Source organism: Ambystoma mexicanum, chromosome 3q (assembly GCF_040938575.1).
Source record: "Ambystoma mexicanum isolate Mex_15411 chromosome 3q, UKY_AmexF1_1, whole genome shotgun sequence".
NCBI classification, from domain to species: Eukaryota; Metazoa; Chordata; class Amphibia; order Caudata; family Ambystomatidae; genus Ambystoma; species Ambystoma mexicanum.
The window spans coordinates 594,274,075-594,297,582 of NC_090926.1; the positions used below are offsets into that span (position 1 = coordinate 594,274,075).

The 23,508-nt window shown below is 45.8% G+C and overlaps 1 protein-coding gene across 1 annotated transcript in view; it reads right to left on the reverse strand.

Annotated features, from left to right (window-relative positions):
* CHADL (chondroadherin like) overlaps window positions 1–18,386 on the reverse strand; it is a 372,075-nt gene extending 353,689 nt beyond the window's left edge. Inside the window, exon 1 of the mRNA XM_069654439.1 lies at window positions 18,326–18,386. Coding sequence (XP_069510540.1) covers window positions 18,326–18,363 — 38 coding nt within the window. The 5' untranslated portion in view covers window positions 18,364–18,386. The remainder of the gene's footprint in view (window positions 1–18,325) is intronic.
* Window positions 18,387–23,508: the final 5,122 nt, after the last annotated feature.

The following is a 23,508-nucleotide window of genomic DNA, read 5'->3' on the forward strand; positions in this document are numbered from 1 at the left end:
AGTACACCACCCTCATTGACATGGAATCCATTGAGGAAGTGGGAGGAGCGGAGGCATGCAACTGCACCCTGGAGGCAAGTGACCCCCCTTGCAAATTGCATTGTAAATAGGCCACCACTCCATCCCCAGTGTGAATGCCCGACAGCCGGGCACTGTGAGTGGGTGCAGTGCATGTGATTGACCACAGCCATCCATGACTGCACCCTTGTACCAGTGCACCTAGGCGACCCCAGGGATCCAGAGTTGTAAGTGGGGCAGCCAATGGGCACATGCAAGCACCATGGCACACACATCCACGGCGGGGGCACAGCCACGAAAAGGCTATGCCAACAATTCCGAACTGTAACTCCCCCCTCCCCCACGTAGTATTCCCCAGTAATACCAACATTGTGAATACTAAACCGGTCAGGCCCAAGCATGATTGAAACTGTCCTGTACAACTGCGTGCCCCTCTCCTCCCCTCCCCCATAAGCCTTGGAATGCATGCCATACCGTATGTCCCCTCCAACATGGATGACAAGGAGGCAGACCCATCCCAACGTCTGTCCAGACGTGCCTTCACCTGCACCACCACCCCGCGAAGGGCCCGTCAGGACACGCCAAGGCAGAGGACCCACCCCACCGCACCAGGGGCTCACCACCTCGGTGCACAAAAGCCACCAGGGGCTCACCACTTCGGCGCACACAATCCACCAGGACCGCCTCACCAAGCCCATCTCAAGCCCCCGGGGGCTCACAGGATGTTGAAGTTGCCACGAGTGCAACCACCCCAGATGAGGGTGCCTCATCCGGTGAAGAGCAGCATGCTGTACCTGTTATAATGCCAATACACAGTCCAGTGCAGAAAATGGACACACCCAAAGGACCCTCTGAGCATGTGGAGACTCCCAGCCACAGTTCACATGTCTGTGCATGCCGCCGCTGCCTTGCACACACACCAGTGGCGGATGAGGACACACCCTCACATGAGTCATTTGCCGGTAGCCCCTCCATCCACAGCAGCCCCACCAGTAACCCAGCACCACAAGCAACAGCAACCCCACTTCCCCGCGTAGACCAGCCAAGCACTGCAGCCCCACTACCCTGCGTAGACCAGCCAGGCACAGCAGCACCACTACCCCACGTAGACCTGTCAGGCACAGCAGCCCTGCATGGGAGACAGAACAGGTCCGGCCAGTGCAGTCATGGCACGCCTGGATGTGATGGAGGCACACCAGATGAGGATAGAGGGCATGGCCAGCAAACACAACCGCCACCTCAAGGCCATTAGCAGTGCAATTAGGGGGTCTGCCAAAACCTTGCAGCGCGGCAGTGCCCGCACACGCAAGGTTTTAGAGGGATGTACTGCGGCACTCACAAGGTTTGGCCAACAAGAACGTGAATTATGAGAGGTGCAATTTGCGCATGCCGAACAGATGCGTGAGGCAAATAATTTCCTCCGCCAGAAGCTACAGTTAGCTGCATCAGTGCCATCCACCTCAACCACCCCCACAGAGGGCTCTCTACAGGGGTAACCCAGGCATAGGTCACTGCGTCATTTACAATAGCACTCACCTGAAGGCCGAGCATGTGGGAAGCGACAACGTCCATGTTAGATGGACAATGCACTGTTGGCCTGAGGGCCAGGCACGTGGACCCATAGGCACTGTGCTGGGGAGGGGGGTATGTGTGCTGGGGAGTTGGGTGTGTGTGCTGGGGAGTTGGTAGGGGGCCAGGGGGATGTGTGCTGGGGAGTTGGTTGTGGGGGGAGGGGATTAGTTCCACTTTAATCAAAGCCCGTTCAAACATGATAGAAAGCAAGGACATTTATTTTATGTGCCCATCCACCAATTCAGAAAAAGTTCTCAATCAATGCCTGTCTGGCCAACCTCCCCTCCCTCACCCCATCGCTGTGTGCATTAGCCCTGGGAAGGGGCACATGATCATAGTCACTCCCATCCCCTAGGTGTTGCCAGTCTGCATCAGGGGGTAGTGGCACATTCCTACGTCAGCAGATGTTGTGCAGCATGGCACAAATGAGTGCAATCTTGCCAACATTTTCTAGCGCATACATCTGTTCCCCTCCAGTACAGTCCAGGCACCGGAACTGTGCCTACAACAAACCAAATGTCCTTTCTACACATATGTGGGTCCTACTGTGGGCCTTGTTGTATTCCAGCTCTGCCGGAGTCTGTGGATTCCGCGCAGGGGTCATCAGCTAGGTGAGGTACGGGTATCCTCAATCACCTGCATGGGATAAAATGTGTACATGAGACCTAGGTTGCTTCACTGGGCGTTCAGGGAATAAGCATCAATACACTATGCACTGTGGTCATCTATGTGTGCAACGGGGACATGCAATGTGATTGGCTGATTGGTATACATTCATCATCTTTCAAGCCATGCATCATCTGAACCGTACATGCACCCTGTGTGATTGTGTGAGCTGTCCTGTGGCAGATTACATTTGCCTGCACATGAGATTACTAGATTCCCAACGGTGGATGATGACCTATGTGTATGGGATTGTGTGCGACACTCATGCTAAACAAGTACCGTTGTGTAACCACTTGTCCTTTGAATATGGTGTATTCATGTTCCACGGGTTTGCTCTGCAATGTGCGCCATGTCCCTTGTAGCCCACTCTCTACATGCACTGCTCCCTGGTTTTGATTGGTACAATGGTGCATCCATACCGTCAGGATGAGGCTCCCGTCATGACTGGCTGTTCAGGGCCAATGGTGATTTGTATTTGGTTGTGGCTGTCTCAGTGGATGGTGGAACTTGGGCTACATGGCACCAGCTTTTGCTTTGTTTCACATGCATGTAAATGTGCATTGATGGGTCACTTTCTCAGGGATGTTCATGTTCGGATTTGATTCCGGTCATCTACAATGGTTTAGTGTATGTGTATTGCATTCCTCTCACTTTGCATCCCTGTGTGGTGCCCTGGGTGAGATTACTCATATGTCAGGGTATAAAGCAACACAGACAAGGTGCATTCTGGTTGTTGTGGTCCCATGTGTTATGGTGTTTTGTGAAGTGTGTAGCCATCACCTTTTGTGGGTCCAGGTGTGGTGGCCATGTGCAGGTGTCCTTGTGTGCCTCAAGTATATGGTACTGGTGCTGTGATGGTGGTGGCTGTGGCTCCTGGTGGCATGCAAGGCTTCCTGTGGCTCTGCTCCTCCCTACATTTGTTGTACTTTGGCATGCATGCATTTCAGGCAGGGTTTGTACTCGCCCACTATCCATGTGCGTTGGGCTCTGTGCCTCTCCATGTAGGCTGACAGTGTGCTCTTGCTCAGCACCATGGAGTCGTGTCATTCACCTGTGCCTGGGTGGTGGGCAATGCAATGTAATGTGTTCGTTCACATGGCACAGCAGTGCATCCAGCACCTGACCCAGGACTGCACCAAATGTAGACTGGGCCATGCCATGCATCAAGGCAACTGTGTGCTGGAAGCTGCCCATCCCAAGGTATTGTAGGACTTACACCAGCTTCATGAGTGGGGATCACAGCGGTGCTGATGGCAATCCTGCTACCAATGTCACCTTGGATTGTGTTCAGCACCTGGGTGATAGTAGCCCTGTCCAGCCTGTACTTTGCTACCAACTGACCATCGGTCAGGGCCCACAGTGTTAGCCTGAACCTGGAGATGGCTGGCCAACTTGCAATGACTGGTTCCTCCTCACCCTCCAGCCCCCCTGTGCCCTGGCCTGGATGCCAGGCCTCTAACTCCTGGCGCAGAATGTAGAGGTCCATGTCAAGGCTCCCGGCTCCAAATGGCAACATGGTGTTGGAAAGTGTGTTTGGGGACAGGGTGGGTCTTTTGTAGGCATCTTGTGTGCATTGTTTTCACCTGTACCTGTATTGCTCTCACCTCCCTGCCCCTAATGGCAACATGGTGTTAGGAAGAGTGTTTGGGGCATGGGTGGGTCTTTTGAAGGCCTCTTGTGTGTATTGTTTCCACATGTGGCTTTGTTACTCTCACCTGTGTTCCTTTACTGCCAGAATGTGGCAAGGGTATTTTCAGCGCTGGTTTTCCGGTGCTAGTAGCGCCGATTCTCTACTTGTGATAGGTCTGTGATAGCGTGTTGTGTTGTCGCGCAATTACAGCCGGCGCTATTACAGCTGGCTTTAATAGCGCCGGCTAGATTGCAGCCGTGATCCGGCAGAGCGGTATTGGTGGTGCCAATACCGTTACCGCCAGATTTAAAGGCTACCGCCCAACTCGTGATGGGGCCCACAGTATGTTAAAGAATAAAGGCTGATGTTAGAAAATGCAATATGTGAGTTCCTTTCAGTCAAGGACAAATGGTGGGTCTCTGGGCAAACTTCACAACACCAAGGACTCCTCCACTGAAAGCGTGCTTTGAACATACCAACTGTTTACAACTGCAATAAAATGTGTCCTACCTGAAAGGTGTTGAAAACCAAGTGTCCTCCAGAGTTGGAGTCTCTGAAAGTTCATTTCTGTGCAGGAAGCGCCGGGCTCATAATGCTTGGGTGGACTTACCTGCAGCAGACCATGCTGCTTACTTACCTGCCAGTTGAACCCCTGATCCTCTTCTGTTTGGGACTACTTTTCCTGTTGGGTGGGGCAGGAGCCACTCCCTAGGTTCAGAACACTGGAACTCTTCTGGAAAGCAGGAACTCTTTTCTTACCTAGGCGTGGCTGTGGAAGGAGACACCTAAGCACTACAGGAGGCTATTTAAACCACACCCGATGGATGAATCTTGCTTTGCGTTATTCTGCATTCTCTGCAGCAGAACGCTCATCGTGTCTTCTGCTTCTGATCCTGGGCCTAAGGGAACAAAGGCTTACCATCCTGGAATCCAGTCTTCAGCAGCACCTGTAAAGACAAAGAAAGAACAGGTTAGCACTACGGTCTTCAGTGGCAGCGCATCTCTTACCTGGTCCATCGGCTGTCACCAACGCCTCGCGCTGCATTCCGGCATCTAAAAGACAAAGGCTTACCTACTCTTCGCATGCGCCGGAGGTCTTCGCACTGCATTCCGGCATCTGAAAGACAAAGGCTTACCTACTCTTCGCACGCTCCGGAGGCCTTCGGCGCTGCATCCCGCATCTGAAAGACAAAAGAAGGTGCGTTTAAAGACATTGGGCAACTTTATTACTCACGTGCCATTACTCCTTCCCACACCGAATCCAGTGGGTATTCCAGCACCCTTCAGCTTCTCTAAAGCTCCGAACTTGTACCTGCAAGATAAAAGGGACAGTTAGTGCGCATCGTGAAGCAGGCTACAAGCGCTTACTTACGTGCTTCCAGGCGCTTCTATTCCTCACGCGGGTTCGATCCTCAACTCTCATCAGCCCGCCATCCGCCATCGCCGGAACCCTGCAAAACAAGAGATATCCTTACAAAAGACTTTTAAGACATTTGAAGTGCCCAGAACTTACCGTTCGTGCAGTTAACGACGGACAGCAGTCCTCTGAGGTCAAGAGGCCTGCACCCTTATCCAGTGAAGAAACTGGTTACGGCACCCTCCCCCGAGGCAGATGGAGAGCTCGGCGTTCACTTACCTAAGGTGAGGGCGTTAACCTTTGGGGTTCTACAGGAGAAGAGAAAGGGAAGAGGAGAGAGGCACCCAATAACCCCAGTTCATTAATCCCATATTTTCTATTTGCAGACATCTTACTCTTCGAGTCAGACATACAGTGCACAGAGGTCCAGCCCAAAGAGCCAACCGTGTGTTACACATCACCTTTGAAGATACGGCATTCACCCAGTCAAGACCGGCGCCTCTGCGGGAATCAGGTGAGCGTTACAGAACGCAAAGCCTACCGCAAAACTCCCACCCAGGCGCTATGGAAACCTCGGATACCGACCAGCTAGCACAGTTACTTGGGGAACTAAGAGCAGAAGTGCATGCAGCCCGTCAGGAAACGAATGCTCTAAGAAGGGAACTGATTATTTCCAAGGAGCGAACAGACGATCTCGCTAGACAATTGCTACAGTCACAAGCCGGACAAACTCCGTTACCCGCATCAGGGGCAAATCTTCCTTCAACATCCTCTACGAACCCAGTGCAGATCAACCTACCTGGGAATGTACCTCTGGCTCTGCCCGAACGATTTTCTGGTGACCCAAAGAGGTTTGCAGTATTTATTAACCAGTGCCGGTTGCACTTCTTATGCCGGCCAGCAGTCTTTCCAACTGATCAAGCTAAGGTAGCTTTCGTGCTTTCGTACCTTAGTGGCAATGCGGCAGACTGGTCGATCCCTCTAGTTAATCAAGATGATCCGGTTCTCCATGATTTTCAAGCTTTTCAGCTCAGTATGGAAAAACTGTTTGCAAGACATTCACAGGGGCAGGCCTTGGACAATGAGCTCCTTTCATTGCGACAGGGTAATCAAGACCTTTTGGCTTATATTGCGTCTTTAAACAGACTGATAGTGGAAACTCGATGGCCTGAGGACAAAAGGATTGCGCTGTTTTATAGAGGTCTACGTGGAGAGCTCAAAGATGTGTTAGCCCAAGTAGTGAATCCCCCGCAAGACTGTTCGGACTATATTGACTTAGTTGTTCAAATTGACCACAGACTGCAGAACAGGAAGGCCGATCGTTCCAAGTTTGATGCTCGAGTATTTTCCAAAACCACCAACTCCTACCAAAGGAGTAGACTCCGGGGAACCCATGCAAATAGGGGGCCTGAAAGGACCACTAACACAAAAAGAGCGGGAAAGGAGAAAACAGCTGCAATTATGCCTCTATTGCGGAAACTCGGGGCACTTTCTTCGAGACTGTCCGGTGAAACCAGCCAAGAAGGCAGTAGGAGCTGCAGTTACCAGGGTCACAAACTCTGAGCAGGGAAACAACCTCGCCCGACAAGAATAGAGGTCCTCTTGCCGAGCGTTAAAACCAGTTCCGTGACCTCGCATTTCGTGATACCTATGGTCCTCATTAGCCCTGAACATCCGGATCGATTGCATGCGATTGAAGCTTACGTCGACAGCGGTGCCATCGGCAATTATGTGGATCATGAAATGGTTTTGAGGATGAATCCGACTCTTTGTCCAAAGGCTGTAAAGGACGTCATTACTACGGTGGATGGTACGGAGATAGCCTCCGGACCAGTAACGCATACCACCCAAGAAGTGACGCTAGTAAGTCAAGATGGACACCATGAGAAGATAGTGTTCGATGTGATCAAGGCCCCTCAGTTCCAGATTATTCTAGGAATTCCTTGGTTAGAGAAGCACAATCCTCAGATCGATTGGCGAGCAAGAACGGTTCAGTTTCCAGAATGTGTCTCTACTTGTCACCCTCGACCTGGTGTTGCACTGGCAGCAATTTCCTCGGAGGCTCCCCAGTTACCTCCTGAATACCTAGAATTCCAAGATGTTTTCCGGAAGGATCAGGCTAACTCTCTACCTCCTCATAGGTCTTATGACTGCCAGATAGACCTGATACCTGGATCTACTCCTCCTTGCAGTAGAATTTATGCCCTCACCGAGCCTGAGAATCTTCACCTCCGACAATACCTGGATCAATACCTAGCGAATGGGTTTATTCGTCCTTCCAAGTCCCCTGCTTCCTCAGCTTTGTTCTTCGTTCCAAAAAAAGAAGGGGACCTTAGAACTTGTATAGATTATCGCGCCCCGAACCAGATCACCGTTAAGACTAGATATCCGTTACCTTTGATCCCTGAACTCTTGGACCAAGTCAGAAAAGCATGCATATATACAAAGCTGGATCTTAGAGGAGCCTACCACTTGGTACGAGTAAAAGAGGGCGATGAATGGAAGACGGCCTTCCGCACCAAGTATGGGCTATTTGAATATCAGGTCATGCCCTTCGGACTTTGCAATGCCCCGGCCGCCTTTCAATATTTTATGAACGATGTCCTCAGAGAGCTCATAGATGTGTGTGTTGTTGTTTACATTGATGACATCCTCGTTTATTCTTCATCGGAAACTGAACATCGGAAACACGTGAACATGGTCCTCGAGAGATTGCGTCAACACAAACTTTTCGCTAAATTGGAAAAATGTGTTTTCAACGTGACTGAAGTTGAATTCTTGGGATTCATATTATCACCTAGCGGAGTGCGTATGGATTCAAAGAAGGTCGATGCAATTCTCAAATGGCCATCGCCATCCTCCGTAAAAGGTGTTCAAAGCATGTTAGGCTTCGCTAACTTTTACCGCAGGTTTATCCCCGAATTCTCTCGAATAGTCCAGCCCATCACCGCCTTGTTAAAGAAAAACAAACGTTTTGAATGGTCTACCGAGGCGGAACAAGCTTTCCAGAATTTGAAGACTAGATTTATCTCTGCACCGATCTTAAAACATCCTCGCCCAGAACTCCCCTACATCGTTGAAACTGATGCTTCGAGCCTTGCCATGGGGGCAGTTCTATCACAAAAGGACCCAGTAACCAATCAGTTGCATCCCGTGGCATTTTGGTCCCGCAAATTCTCGCCTCCTGAAATCAATTACACTATTACTGATAAGGAACTTCTAGCTATCAAGTCTGCCTTTAAGGCTTGGCGGCATTATCTTCTGGGGGCCCGACACACCGTTACTGTGATTACAGATCACCGAAACCTGCAATATTTGAAAACCGCAAAAGCTCAATCCTCTAGGCAACTCTGTTGGGCACTATTCTTTGCCGAGTTTGACTTCATAATTACCTATCGACCTGGTACAAAAAACGGTAAAGCTGATGCCCTTTCTCGGATGGGAGTGGAAGAACATTTGATCAATCCTAAACCTGTACCTATCATTCCCGAACAAAGAATTCTAGGTGTAATCGCCACACAATCCATAGAGGAAGTTAAGGATAAAGCCAGGCTACTGGTAACTCCAGCAGACATACAGAATTGGCATCTGCAGGGAAAGGACTTTACGGTGAAGGACAACCTATTATATTTCCAAGAACGGTTATACCTGCCCAGCACAGATTTACAGAAAAAGGTAATCTCTTGTTATCACGATTCTTTAATGGAAGGACATCCCGGTATGACCAAGACCTCGGAAAAGATCAAGCGCTACTTCTGGTGGCCGTCTTGGAAAAAAGATATCAGAGACTTTATAATGTCCTGTGGAGTATGCGCCCAAAACAAGAGTCAAAAGGAAAAACCAGCCGGCCTCTTACGCCCTATTGACATCCCGCCTCGCCCTTGGCATACGCTTTCTATGGACTTCATCACCGATCTACCTCCATGCTCCGGATACAATACGATCCTAGTAATCGTGGACCTATTCTCCAAGATGGTGCATTTCATTCCACTCAAAGGCTTACCAACAGCAGCAACTCTGGCCCGAGAATTTCTCGAAAACATAGTCCGACTGCACGGTTTTCCTTCAGTTCTAATTTCGGATTGAGGTAGTCAATTTATTTCTCATTTTTGGCGAAGTTGCTGTCGGTCGGCTCAAATTGATGTGAGACCTTCGACCAGCCACCACCCTCAAACCGACGGACAAACCGAGAGGACCAATCAAACTCTGGAACAGTATTTGCGCTGCATGCTACAACAAACTGAAAAAACTTGGAAAGATATCCTTTGGATAGCCGAATATGCCTACAATAACTCTGTCCACTCGGGAACTGGGAAGACCCCGTTTTTTCTTTTATACGGTAGTCACCCTCGAACCTCGGAGTTGGATCCACTCCAAGATCTTGGAACACCAGCAGTAGACCACCTGCATTCTACAATCACCCAAGCCTTTAAGGAAGCCGTTTCTCACCTTCAAAGGGCTAAAGAACAATACAAGAAAGGAGCAGACCAACATCGGAAGGAAGCCCCCCAATATCAAGTAGGAGATCAAGTCTGGTTATCCACCAAATATCTACCTCTAAAAGGACCACGCACATTCAACCCAAGATACCTTGGTCCCTACTCCATCACTACCATAGTAAATCCAGTAGCGGTCAAGTTGGACTTGCCCCCTCACATGAAGATACATCCGGTCTTCCACGTCTCTCTATTAAAACCCGTGCAACCTCAAACCCGACTAACTACATCTCCAAAACCTATTCTAGTTGATGGAGAACTCGAGTTTGAAGTCAAAAGCATCCTGGATTCCAAGATCTCCAAATCTAAACTATTTTACTGATTGACTGGAAAGGCTACGGTCCCCAAGAAAGATCCTGGGAACCTGCAGAATATGTCCACGCGCCTCGTCTAATCAAAAGATTTCATCGAACATTTCCTAACAAGCCCAAACCCCCGGAGAAGCCCGGTTTGGGAGGGGCCTTGAGGGTGGGTGCTGTCATGATCTCTGCTTCCAAAAGATCAGGACTTGCCCGACTCCCTTGGAAGCAGACCCATAACCCCGGTTCCGAGTGCCAGCCAGTCCCAATTGGGACCTTTTGGACCATGTACTGGCGCCAGTGGCACCAGGCTCATAAAGATGCCCAGTCCCAGCGCTGGAAGCACCGGGCTCATAATGCTTGGGTGGACTTACCTGCAGCAGACCATGCTGCTTACTTACCTGCCAGTTGAACCCCTGATCCTCTTCTGTTTGGGACTACTTTTCCTGTTGGGTGGGGCAGGAGCCACTCCCTAGGTTCAGAACACTGGAACTCTTCTGGAAAGCAGGAACTCTTTTCTTACCTAGGCGTGGCTGTGGAAGGCGACACCTAAGCACTACAGGAGGCTATTTAAACCACACCCGATGGATGAATCTTGCTTTGCGTTATTCTGCATTCTCTGCAGCAGAACGCTCATCGTGTCTTCTGCTTCTGATCCTGGGCCTAAGGGAACAAAGGCTTACCATCCTGGAATCCAGTCTTCAGCAGCACCTGTAAAGACAAAGAAAGAACAGGTTAGCACTACGGTCTTCAGTGGCAGCGCATCTCTTACCTGGTCCATCGGCTGTCACCAACGCCTCGCGCTGCATTCCGGCATCTGAAAGACAAAGGCTTACCTACTCTTCGCATGCTCCGGAGGTCTTCGCACTGCATTCCGGCATCTGAAAGACAAAAGCTTACCAGCTCTTCGCACGCTCCGGAGGCCTTCGGCGCTGCATCCCGCATCTGAAAGACAAAAGAAGGTGCGTTTAAAGACATTGGGCAACTTTATTACTCACGTGCCATTACTCCTTCCCACGCCGAATCCAGTGGGTATTCCAGCACCCTTCAGCTTCTCTAAAGCTCCGAACTTGTACCTGCAAGATAAAAGGGACAGTTCGTGCGCATCGTGAAGCAGGCTACAAGCGCTTACTTACGTGCTTCCAGGCGCTTCTATTCCTCACGCGGGTTCGATCCTCTACTCTCAGCAGCCCGCCATCCGCCATCGCCGGAACCCTGCAAAACAAGAGATATCATTACAAAAGACTTTTAAGACATTTGAAGTGCCCAGAACTTACCGTTCGTGCAGTTAACGACAGACAGCAGTCCTCTGAGGTCAAGAGGCCTGCACCCTTATCCAGTGAAGAAACTGGTTACGGCACCCTGCCCCGAGGCAGATGGAGAGCTCGGCGTTCACTTACCTAAGGTGAGGGCGTTAACCTTTGGGGTTCTACAGGAGAAGAGAAAGGGAAGAGGAGAGAGGCACCCAATAACCCCAGTTCATTAATCCCATATTTTCTATCTGCAGACATCTTACTCTTCGAGTCAGACATACAGTGCACAGAGGTCCAGCCCAAAGAGCCAACCGTGTGTTACACATCACCTTTGAAGATACGGCATTCACCCAGTCAAGACAGGCCTCTGCGGGAATCAGGTGAGCGTTACATGTGTGAAAACAGGGGATGCAATGAAGGCAAATAAAAATTAAAAGAAATACTGGAAAATACAAGCTTTTCAGATCAAAAGCTGGTCCACTTCAGATGAGATGACAGGATGCCAGATGTCTGCAGTGGAAGATACGGCATTCACCCAGTCAAGACTCTCTGTGTTGTCAAAGAAAGAGACTAATACAAACACTGGCCAAGGGAGGCAAATGGCCTGGAGGACATTTGCTTTTCAATTAAAAGGACCATCACCATAAGTCATTCTTCATTGATTGATGTGTCAATGTTTAGGTCATTTCTAGGCAATTTTGTTGAAATTAAAATATTCATCCACCTGCGACTTAGGGAATTGTTATGGCATGCTATAAGGTGTACCTGGCTGCTCTGAACCTGTCCCGGATTTAAGTGTTGGTGAACTTGTGGAGGGTAAAATTAGGAATGTGAAGAGTCAATTACATGTTCATAAATTATTATGCTTTTGGTGTAAACGGCAGAAAATTGCCACACAGCTGTGCAACATAGTGCGGACCTTGCGGTCCTTTTATTAAATTCCCCCAGAGTTGCTGAAGTGCAATATATGTATATTATAGTAAATTATGACATTTTGTTACACAACGAAGTTTAGCCAAAAAAGTTAACCTGAAAACAATGGGAAGTTGCCATATGCCTGTTCCAGACTCTTAAACCAATCCATAGAGAGGTGCTGGATTTGGGAGGAGAGAAGGGTTAACTGGCCAATCTTCGGTGCGAGAATTCTTGCAGGGAACTGCCTAATGTTGTAAACTTGATGGTGTCATCACCGGTATATATCGTGGATGCACTATGCAAGAAGGGAGGGAGTTGCTAAAATTACCATCAGAGAGCTGCTAAAACCTACCATCTGACAGCCACAAAGAAACACCAAAAAGGAGATTTTTCCTGAGCATGCATCTGGGTGGAGCTGTCCATTCCTGGGAAGGCCTGAAAGCTGCATGGGTCCTATGGTGGAGAGCTGGGGACAATCATTGAGAGTGGAATAACCAGACCCCTTCCCTGTCCTTTCAGAGGGTCCTGAAATGCAGCTGGCATTCTTGAACTTTAAACCGAGGTTTTCAATGTAAGTAGACTTGAACCCTTTGCAACCCAAAAGGTGGGGGAATTTGCTGGCCTTAAATCCTTTCCCTTCATTGTGGGCAAGGGGGACAAAACGGTGTAGTTCCTTGGCTCATTTAACTAAAATATTAATGGAATTAATTCCCCTTGGCAGAACAACCTGGGTGATTTTTGTTAAAATTCAAAATTAACAAAGCTAATTTCCAGTGTGCGCTGAAAACTATAGACTTTAATGTAATTGGGTAATCCTATTTTGCCTGTTAACCCTGACCTCTTTTAGAAAGTTGGGTGCCTTTGTCCCTAAACTAAAAAAATCCCTGAACTGCCAGCTTCCCCAACACAGGCCTTTAAGTGGAGGGGTTGGGTCTGAAATACAAAATTCTCAAGTCATCCCAATTTTTACCATCCAGCATCCCCAAAACAGGTCTTTACATGTAGGGGGGTCTGACATCCCAAATTCGCAAACCCACATTTTCTGTCTGACTTACACAACACATACCAAAGTAGGGAAGGGGGGGTCTAAAACACCCACTGCTAAATCACCCTGTGTTTAGTTAGTACTAGCTTTTTAAGCATGCAGGAAAAACGAAATTGTACAGCATTGTAAATGTAAAGTGATTTTATATGGGGGCCAGTGTTGATAATCATTTATTTTGAAAGTTATTTATGTAGAGAGAAGTGAACTTTGTTGTGCCACGGATAAAGTGGTGTGTGACATTTCAGTGTGATTTCCTATTACCTAGCATCCAAATAAATACACATATATTTCCTGTATACCGGCCTGGTTCCTGTCTCATTGGTAGCTTATGGGGAGGGTTCCGATGGGTAAATGCATCAGAAATAGGGCTGGATAAAGAACTGACCCTAAACCGTTTATTTTGTAAAGAATTCCCTGGGATGTTGGCAAGAGAGTGAACCAGACATAAACCCTCATTGCACAAAGGAAAGGTGTTCACAGGAAAACTGGCAACTTTTATTGTATATTATTGGAAGAGTTTGGAAAGTACAGGAAGGTGAAGACAAGTCCCCTGGCTGAGTGAACACTGTGGTATAACCTATGAAGGCTTAGAAGAAGCCAGAGTCTGAAAAATACTTCCACTGGCCTAAAGATGTTTTTCTGTTTCAAATTCAAGAAAACTACCTAAGGTGGAGACGAGTTCCTAACTTGTGAAGTAGGAAGGAATCCACGGGAAAGGAGCTACCCCTGGTCATTGGAATATCGTACTGTGAAAAAGGAACATTTGTTATGTTTACTGACAACCTGGAACATTAGGAACTTTTCGTTGGCAAACTTGTCAGCTCTTTCAGAAAATTGCACCCTCGCACAGTTAGGTTTAGTTAACAGTCTTAGGGTTGTTGGTCACAACACTATTTATTTGACACCCTGACGTTTTCCATAGATTTATTTGAGGCAGGGAAACCCCTTAGCTTTAGGGACAGAGAGGTCATTTTTTCAGCCCTTTTACTGGTTAATAAAGGTTTATAACCAAAACTGTGATGCTTGTGTCCGAGCCTTACTTCCGTACCCTTACAATACAGACTCATTTTATGGTCTGCAGTGGTTTCATCTATTTAAAAGTGGCACGTTTGGTTTTGATAAATGGATCGCCGCAGTCCTGGGGATGCACCATTAAAAAAAATAAAAGGTGAAAATGCAACAATCAATTTGTCTTAATTTACCACTGTACAGGTCAAATAACAGTTGTATTGTATCCAGTTTTGAGTCCACATCTGGAGCATTGTCTCTCCAATATAAGGTCAAATCTGGAGCTGTGTAATTTCCAAAAAGGCAAGACAATTTTCTTTGAGGAGGGTTCCAGTATGCTGGGATGGTGTAGGGCATGCTAGGGGGTTGAACTTGATTTGTAGGCTAGGAACTATGCCCACTCCCTTCCCATAATTCTCAACATGGAGTCTCTTGGGAGGGGGAAAGCAGATGTTTTTGTGAGGGTAGCGGTCATTGAAGTCCATGGACAGGTACTGGGTTGCGAGTCCAAGGTGAGTGACACCTAAAAAATACAGACGAGTGGGGAGATATGGTTCCCCGACTCTATGTAAAAGTCAGTTTGGAGAGAGCTCAAAGTCTTACGAAGCAGCAGAACAGCAAACGTTCCTGTGGATATTTTCAATCTCTAGATAAGGATGCTAGAAGAATTAACACAACATCAGAAACCCTGTTATGGACTTGCAAAAGGGACACAAGTCGGCAGCTTGGGTCAGAGGTAAGAGTGGGCACCCTGGACACCTCTTCATGCACTCTGGAGTGACTTCTTGGTTAAAGGTAAGCAATACCTTTCCATCCCACAGTACCTTAGGATAGAAGAAAGGTGTGAGGCTAGATTCTCCTATGTGCAGCAACAACGGACCTATTCTCCAGATTCCGTGGTCTGGTGACGAAAGGCAGGACACTTAGTGGGATGTCTCAGGAGTAGTCTCGACAGAGGAGCTCTGGCACGGATTTCTTCAGCTTCTTTGGTCAGTCTGCGGTTTTGGCACCTTTTCTGCAGCACCAATACAGGACACGATTTGCACGGACAATCTTCTCCGATTCCTGGCGTCCTGCACTCTGTTGAGGGGACTTGGATGAGTAGGATTGTGTCTCTGGAGTTTCACCTGGAGCTCAAAAAAGACTGGACAGATTCAGCCTCCGCAAGACAAATGGGCCACAGGGCTCCTGGTATTCGCGGTTTGCAGCTCTGGAAAGGCACAACACCTCGTGAGATGGTTCAGATTGTAGTTCGTCTCAGGGCTGGTTGGACTCACCAGCCAAAAGGGAAGAGGTCGTCCTCTTCGGAGTTCCTCTGTCACACAGAAGACGGGTCAGGACAGCAGTGGCCGCTTCTCGGTGTTGTGAAGGGTCTGCAGGCGTTTCTGGTCGTCTTCTTCGATACTTCAAGTTCCAGTGGTTGACTTGCCTTTCACCTCAGGAACCTCACCTTTTATTCAGTTTCAGCACACACTCCTCTGCAATCTATCTTAGCAGTTTAGAGAAAGGGGCAGGTGGCTGTCCAATCAGGACAGCCAGACCCCCAATGGGCACTGGTTCCATTCAGGCACTCGGGTAGACAAAGGGCAGAGGGAGAGAAAACCTCCTCCCCCACTTCCTGTCTGCACAGGCACACTGGAGCCTAGGCGGGGCACCCAAGGATTTCCGCCCCAAGGCAAAAAACACACAAAGACCTCCCCCTCCCAGAATGGTAGAAGGGCTAACAAAGAACAACCACGCTAGAAATGGCGAAGAAAGAAAGGAGCCACCATGTTAGAACATAGGGGACCCTATTGTGCACAACCAAGACTGAATACAGTCTGCGGTTAATAAAATAGCACAATAGTTGGTAGAACACGTTTACTGCCACCAGCCATAACTAGAGCGTTGTCTATGTGACTAAGAAGTCACAGGAGCAGGGGGGACACTAAGTATCTCCTTGGCACTGCACATAAAGTTTTAGGAGGGATACATCTATCCTTAAGAAATGTAGTAAGGATAAAGAAAGAATCTCAAAGGAGAACACAAAGGGTTCCCAGTAACACTGCCCATAATGAGCTGTGGGCTGAAAAAGTAAAACACAGGTGCCTTAAAGAGATATGGAGGAAGATGGACTCCACAGAGTTCCAAAAGACAGAGTACATAAGAATGAGTGAGTGACAAAAAGGCTCCACTCATTCAGGATAGAAAGAAAAGGGTCCAGAAGTCACAGCAAAAGGTGCTGGGCGGTCTCACTAAGAAAGGGGATGAAGCATAAAAACTATACATCTCCCCAACAGTGACTAGGCATGGGCCAGCTGCTGCCAACGAGAAATTAGTTTTAAGGTCCTGCAAACAAATACTTTGGGCCACCCAGCAGGGGCTCAGGTGGTCTTGTTTGGATCCAGTCTGTATACTGTAAATAACACTGTGCATATCAGTGGCACTGCAATTTAAGAAAAGAAAAAAAAGCAACGATATGAAGGTTGTTTATTGTGTGGCAAGTTACCTGACCCTAGCATGGTGCATAAGTGCGAAATGTATAAAGGAAGGGCATATGATGTAATATTGCCTTGTAATCTAGTTCAAGCATCACAACAAGTTTTAATATGGATCAATTGGCAGCGCTGTGGCTAACTGCTGAGATTATGTTCATAGAATTCACGCTAGACCTTTCCTTGATTTTATGTATTTATAGCTAAGTGAAAACCGTAGTAAAATTCTTAGGAATTTCCTATTGTTGTAATCAAATGTTTTTGGCGGATGACTATACTGTTGAATAAAAGCTATTAGATGAGGACGGTAAATAAAAGTCCCTCTGATTCAGTTTGCAAATCATCTGCGGTCTGTCAATGATATGATAGTTTATTAATATTGCGCCCATTCACAAGTGTTTCATGGCGCGAAACCTAGGGCGCAATAAATCTTTCTGATCTGGATATAAGCAATTCAATCAACAAATAAATCACATCCATTCTGTAAATAAATTATCCAGGCCCAGTGTGCAATCGCTCTTAAGTGCTTTTATAGGGTTTCTGCTCTGTTCCCGATAGTTCCTGGCCCACTTAAAGCCCTGGTTTAGTAATAAGCTTCCCCAAATTTAATGGAGTGCACCATTTCTAAAGCTAAATAGATCTAATGAAAAACTACACAATTACATCTAGTCTCTCTTGAAAAGACCAAAATAAATGTGGTCTCTTAACTGTTTGGTTACTAATGAAAGGAGGTCTAATAACCAAGAATTTCCAGCAAGTGAAAGGAGCACACTTTATTAGTATTACTAACAATTAACAACAACCAAATGGTTTCCCGATCAAGGACTATCATTGTTACCAAACTTAAAAGGTAAACATACTTGACACTTCAAAGATGAAAGGCGGAGGTGCAAGATGCAACAAGAGCTCAAACCACTGCGCTGCTTAGCAGGAACGTACGTACCCAAGCCAAGAGGGAGAAGCTTGCAATATTTTGCAAAGTGAGAGCGGGCTGCCACTGATAGAGTAATTAACATTTCTCACACGAGTAAACCAATTCAAAAGGCTGGCCCAGGTGTTGAGCCACATGAGCATTGGTACTAGGTGTGCCCGTATGCCTCAAACCCCTGAGCCACCTCCGCAGGTCAACACCTTAAGTCTGGGCCTCCAAATACAAATATCCAGAGCATGAAACAAGCACCTCGGATTCCAAAGTCTTTTTTTATTTGATATGGCTGATATATTTCAATCAACCTTTCAAAATAAAGCATAAAAAAAAATTACAATTGTTGCTTTTCTTTTCACATAAAATACATATACATTATTCATTTTAGCATAAGGTGAACTAATTAAATTAAAAACAGTACAACATAATCAAATAAATACACTGTTGAAAATAACAAATGAGTGATATCCATATCAGCTCCATATAGGATAGCCCAAACAAATAGTCATAACAATGATCCTCTAATCAGAGAACTATGCACCTAGCTTTAGGAAGTGTAAGAAATTCACAATTTACAATCTAACTGATTGTGATTCCATATGATACAGGTTTGTCCATAAACACAGAGGTCATAATATGACAATATGTAAAATATTTTTTAAAATACCTTGTCCGCAGAGCAGCTAGCTCAGAGCATTCCATCATGAGATTCTCAATTGTCTCACGGTGTAACTGAAAGAAGTAACATTTGTTATCAATTAGAGAATAGGTTTTCCACCTATACATAATTTCTTTGGTCTGCCATAAATTAAGTCTGGACCGTATAAATGCAGATCTATGTGCCAGATCCAGCGATTTAGTCAAATATGAGGGCAAGAGCCCACACTTTTTCAGAAGAAATGGATTCTGTTGGAAGTTCTTATATGACATATCTTGTTCCCTTGTTTTCATCCAATCCATTTCCCCTATTTTCTTTTTCCGCCATATCTGGGCTTTAGTTGTCCATTGAACAACAAAATGATGAGAAGATGAGTTAGCATAGATAGATATCAGAGAGGAGATCAACATTGTCTCTTTTGTGCACACTTATGATAAAATAAACACAACTTCCAAGTGTACATCAGTACAAGGGTAACAAGCCCAACTCATAACGGAGGATAGGCGTAGGCTGTGATGATGGCATGATTAAAACAGACTTCCAAAATGTACCTTCTAACTGCTGCCAGTAAGTAGTGGATGTATACGGTTTGGACTCCGCATCATATAATAGAATCCTGGTTATTTTTTGTTTGTAATAAATTAGCTGGGGCATGATCGGAAACTTGCCATATTTACCATTTATTCCTCTCGCTTGACAGGTCAAGGTAGCCAGTTTTCTTCTAAGACTCATGATATGGGAGGTCCAAAGGCTGATAATTTATATTCAATCCAAGATATATATATTCTGAAACTACCGGCAGTCTTTGATCTTGCAGCTGCCACCTATGTATTTTTCTTCTTTGGGCAGGACCGAATTGTATTATTTGTGTTTTGATGGCATTAACTGTTAAATAATTGGCTTGTACGAACTTGTCCAATGCACTTAGTAAAGTTTGAAGACCTCGTGGGGTTTGGGACATCAGGACTAAATCGTCCGCATAGAGAAGCCATCTGACTGTCAAACCATCTAATTTGGGAGAATAAGAAATCAGACCCATGAAGTAACTTCCCATATCAGCGATAAAAAAGTTAAAGAGGGCCGAAGCAAAGATACATCCTTGCTTCAGCCCTCTAAACGTACCTATAAAGGGTAGAAAGTATCCCTGCTGTAGTTAGGCGAATCTGTAGCGTAGTATTAGAATTAAATTGATGCAGACATTTTATTACATATAGGGGGGCACTGAAGGTCAAGCAATTTTTTAAAGAGCAGTTCTCTCAGGTGCCGAATCAAAGGCTGTATAGAAATCTACGAAAGCCATGAACAACGGTTGCTTATTCCGTTGTTCATGAGCCTTAATCGCATTGATTGTAAAAAGATTAATGCCCGTCCCCAGCCCTGGAATGAAGCCTGTTTGGAAAGGATCTCGAAGGTTCCTCTCAGAGAGCCACAAGTTGATATCCCTCAGTAATGGGCCTGCAATTATCTTTTCAGGAGAGTCAAGTAAATCAATTGGCTTATATGATGCCGGGTCAGTCCGGTCCCATCTCCCTTTTTGAAAAATCGGGATTATGACTGACTTTCTCCAAGCTGGTGGAATAGTGCCTGAGCTTATAACGCGCCTGAAGATCAGATATAAAATGCTTTCCCAAGTGTAGCATTGCTTATACCGCCAGGTCGCGGAGCTCTAGATGAGCTTAATTTATTTATTCGATGCAGTATATCTTCCCTATCAAAAGTTACTTGCTGATCAGAGATCAGTTCCCTACAATCAGGAAACGGTGTTTGGTATAATTTTGCATAGTAAAGCTTCCATTGTTGCTCTGTAATGGCACTGATTTAGACTGGGAGCTGTGTTTGATTTGTTGCCCGATTTTAAAGTAACCAAATTCCTGCAGAGGATTTGGCTGTTATCTGTTCAAGCATTTTCTCCCCATCTTTTTGCAATTGAAGGTGTTTTCTGGCTGTTAGCCAATACTTATGGACAGATTTAAGATGTCTTGTTTATGGGTTTCTCATGTCTCCTGCGGAAGATGTATCGGGGCTCTGTTTCGTCTTAAATGCGATTTCCTCGATTTTATTTCGTGATCAAAGGCATTCAAGTGCTTATGCACCGTTTGTTTGCCTACTGTAGTGCCTTGCATGAAGGATTGTAGGGCTGTCACATAGGTGTTATTCTGACTAAAATTATTCTCATCACATCTTAACTTAGTCTGTAATGCATTTAGAGATTGCGGAGTCCATTTTATCATGGACTTCCATTATTTGCTAGGAGATGACCTTGATATTTGTCGACATGCTTGTCCAATTCAGTGATCGAGCAACTCCATGCGAGACATAATTGTTCATGGTCACTATACTGATTATCTTGTATTATCAGAGAATCTGCTATAAGCATCAGAGTGGAATCACAGTAAGTGTAATCTATAGTCGCTTTAGCAGCCCCCTAGTGCATGTGTGATGGGACAGAGTATCGCCCAGCAGTGTACCATTGAGCATTACCAGATGTCTCTCGACCATAAGGGCGATCCACCTTTGTCTGATAATTTGTTCTTGCCCAGTGGTTTCTGTAAAACAGTGAATATTCAAATCACCTGCAATTATTGTAGGAGTTATATTTGCTCCATTGTTGTCATGTCCAAAGCAGTTTATCTGACAAAAAAAGTCATCTTCTAGCAAATGTGCACGTCCCCAATAGATGATTAAAAGAGTAATTGTATAAGTGCTCTTAATTCTTGCCAAATGCATATAAGGACTAAGCAATAGCAATAGCTTTAATTTCTTTGCCACTCGTAGATAAATCAGGAGGCCAGCCATTGGACAACCTATGAGAGGAATGTTTGCAGGTACTGTAATGATATCAAAGCCATCCCACATTGGGACAGTCGTCAGCCAAGTTTCCTGAATAGCCACTATATCAAATTCATGCAGACCATTTTTGTTAAGAGTTTAATAAATGACAAGACCCTCTAGAATTCCACGATAGTAGACAAATTGTCTCATTCTCGGGATTGTTATGCCAGGGGATGATAATTGTTGGTGATTTGGTCAGATTCTTTTCTAGTTTCTCTGAAATTGCAGTCGACTCTTTGTGACTCATGACCATAGCATTTAAGTTGATCATCAATGGTTTTGGTCTGATAATCATCACCTACTAGATCTTATATTAGTAGAAAACCTTATTCATAGAAGGCCGCTCTGGCTTCCCACAAGGTATTCAGCACAACTCCAGATCTAAAAGGACAGGCGAGCAACGGTTAGGTCATATTCATGAATAAACTCCACTGCTTCGATATCTACCGAAGTAATATCCTCAAGACTAGGTACCTCCAAGAAAAGTATGCTCAACCTGTTTAGCGCATACTGAGTAAATGGCAGCTCTCTGCAGCGAATTAACAAATGATGATGTTTTCTATATTGCCGAAAATTAACACTCTGTGAAGGCACTTTATTGTTGTAGGGTAGATTTGTTTGTGTTGCCTGTTCCCCATTATGTAGCAATTTATTCATTTCAAACTTAGGCATTGTGGTTGGAGCCCGAAGACCACGCAATTCTGGTTGATACGACGGGATCGTCAATGGATTCTCGTCAGGAATACAACCTTTATTAAGGGCCACTTAAGCCTCCAAAGATTTCTGTATTTCTTGTCTCATCTGATCCATGTGGAGAAAGTTGGCAGAGTCTGAACTATCAGCGTTGGCTCTATATGAGTCGATTGAATTAACAAATGGTTTTCTTGTAGATTTCGCACTTCTGATTTCCTACCGACCACTTCAGATGTTGATATAAAAGGCATTGCCTCCGCAGCTGTTGGTATCAAATTGGCAGTGGCTGGGTGTTGAATTCCTAGTTGACTCGTTACAGGCAAACTTCCGCCCCGCTTTCTGCTGGCCATAGATATAGCAACTAGATCATCTAAAGGTTGATATTTTAGTTTGTCCTTATTCGTCATTGTTTGATTAGCCTTCTTTTTAGTAATTAACAAGGAATGTTTTTCTGCAGCCAATTTAGATTTAACCACTTGACGTGTTGGGGTGGTTAAATTGTTAATGAAGCGCTTAGAACGTATCTGGAGATGACTCGCTGTTTGCTTTTTTGTCTTTAAGTTTTGTAAAAATGATTTTTTTTGGGACACCTGAAAAGATTGTATAGGAGGAAGCAGATTTCGATTGTTTGACCAAGCAAGGTGCCCCAGGTACATTTTTGCGATCTTTCTGTTTATACGAGTTTATATTGTTCACCGAGGATAAATGCGTTGCAATTTGGTCATCAGTTGGAAGTTCTGTAACTTGATGTAAATCCATTTGGTTAACATCTTTATTAGCATGTAGTTGTAACTTACGACCTTGTTGCACATATATATTATCCATTCGCGTATATGCTGTTTTAACGCATTGGACATTGTTGGGTGTTCTGACCCACGTTTGGACTATTAGGCTACAACATTTGGTGCTGTGGGCTTAGGAAATCCAAGATGGCCGAAAAAGCCCACATGTGCGCCAGAATCTATGAAAACCGCGCAGTTGTGCACACTAAAATGGTTGCCTAACTTGCCACCCACCAGTGCGAGCAGGATGGGCCGGGGTGCCATGAGTGAAATGTATGCCAAAGGAAAAACCGCACTTTAAAATCACCTTTTGTTTCTCTGAATGCCAGCTCAAAATGCCTATTTGCAACACATCCAAAAATCTCACTGAACACCAGCGGACATCTGGCAGAATAAAGTCTTGTGGGCATACAAAATCTGGAAAGAGAATGAGCCTAAAACAATGTTCATCACAAGACTGGCTGAGCTGTGGATTTCAGCAGTTTAAGTAAATTTGGACTGAAAGACACTAAAAATCTAAATGTTTAAAAGAAATGAGTGACCTACTTTTGAGTGTCACATAGGCTGCAATTGTTTAAATGTCATAGTTTTAAACTTAGAATCAGCATTCTAGCTGCATATGTAAAAAATTGTTAGTTATTTGAATGCAGAAAACTGGGGAACAGAAATGACATGTGGCTAAAAACTGGCTTAAAGAGATTCCAATTTTGCCTGGCAACTACCCCCATCAGGTGTGAAACTTGATTCACAAGTAACTTCCCAAGCCTGGCTGTTTCCTGCTGGCCACACTAAGGATATGCCATCTCTCTGATAATTGAATTAAGGGGAGCCCCCACAGAATACAGGAGCTCTGAACAATGCAACCCCCTTCACCCAGGCAGATGA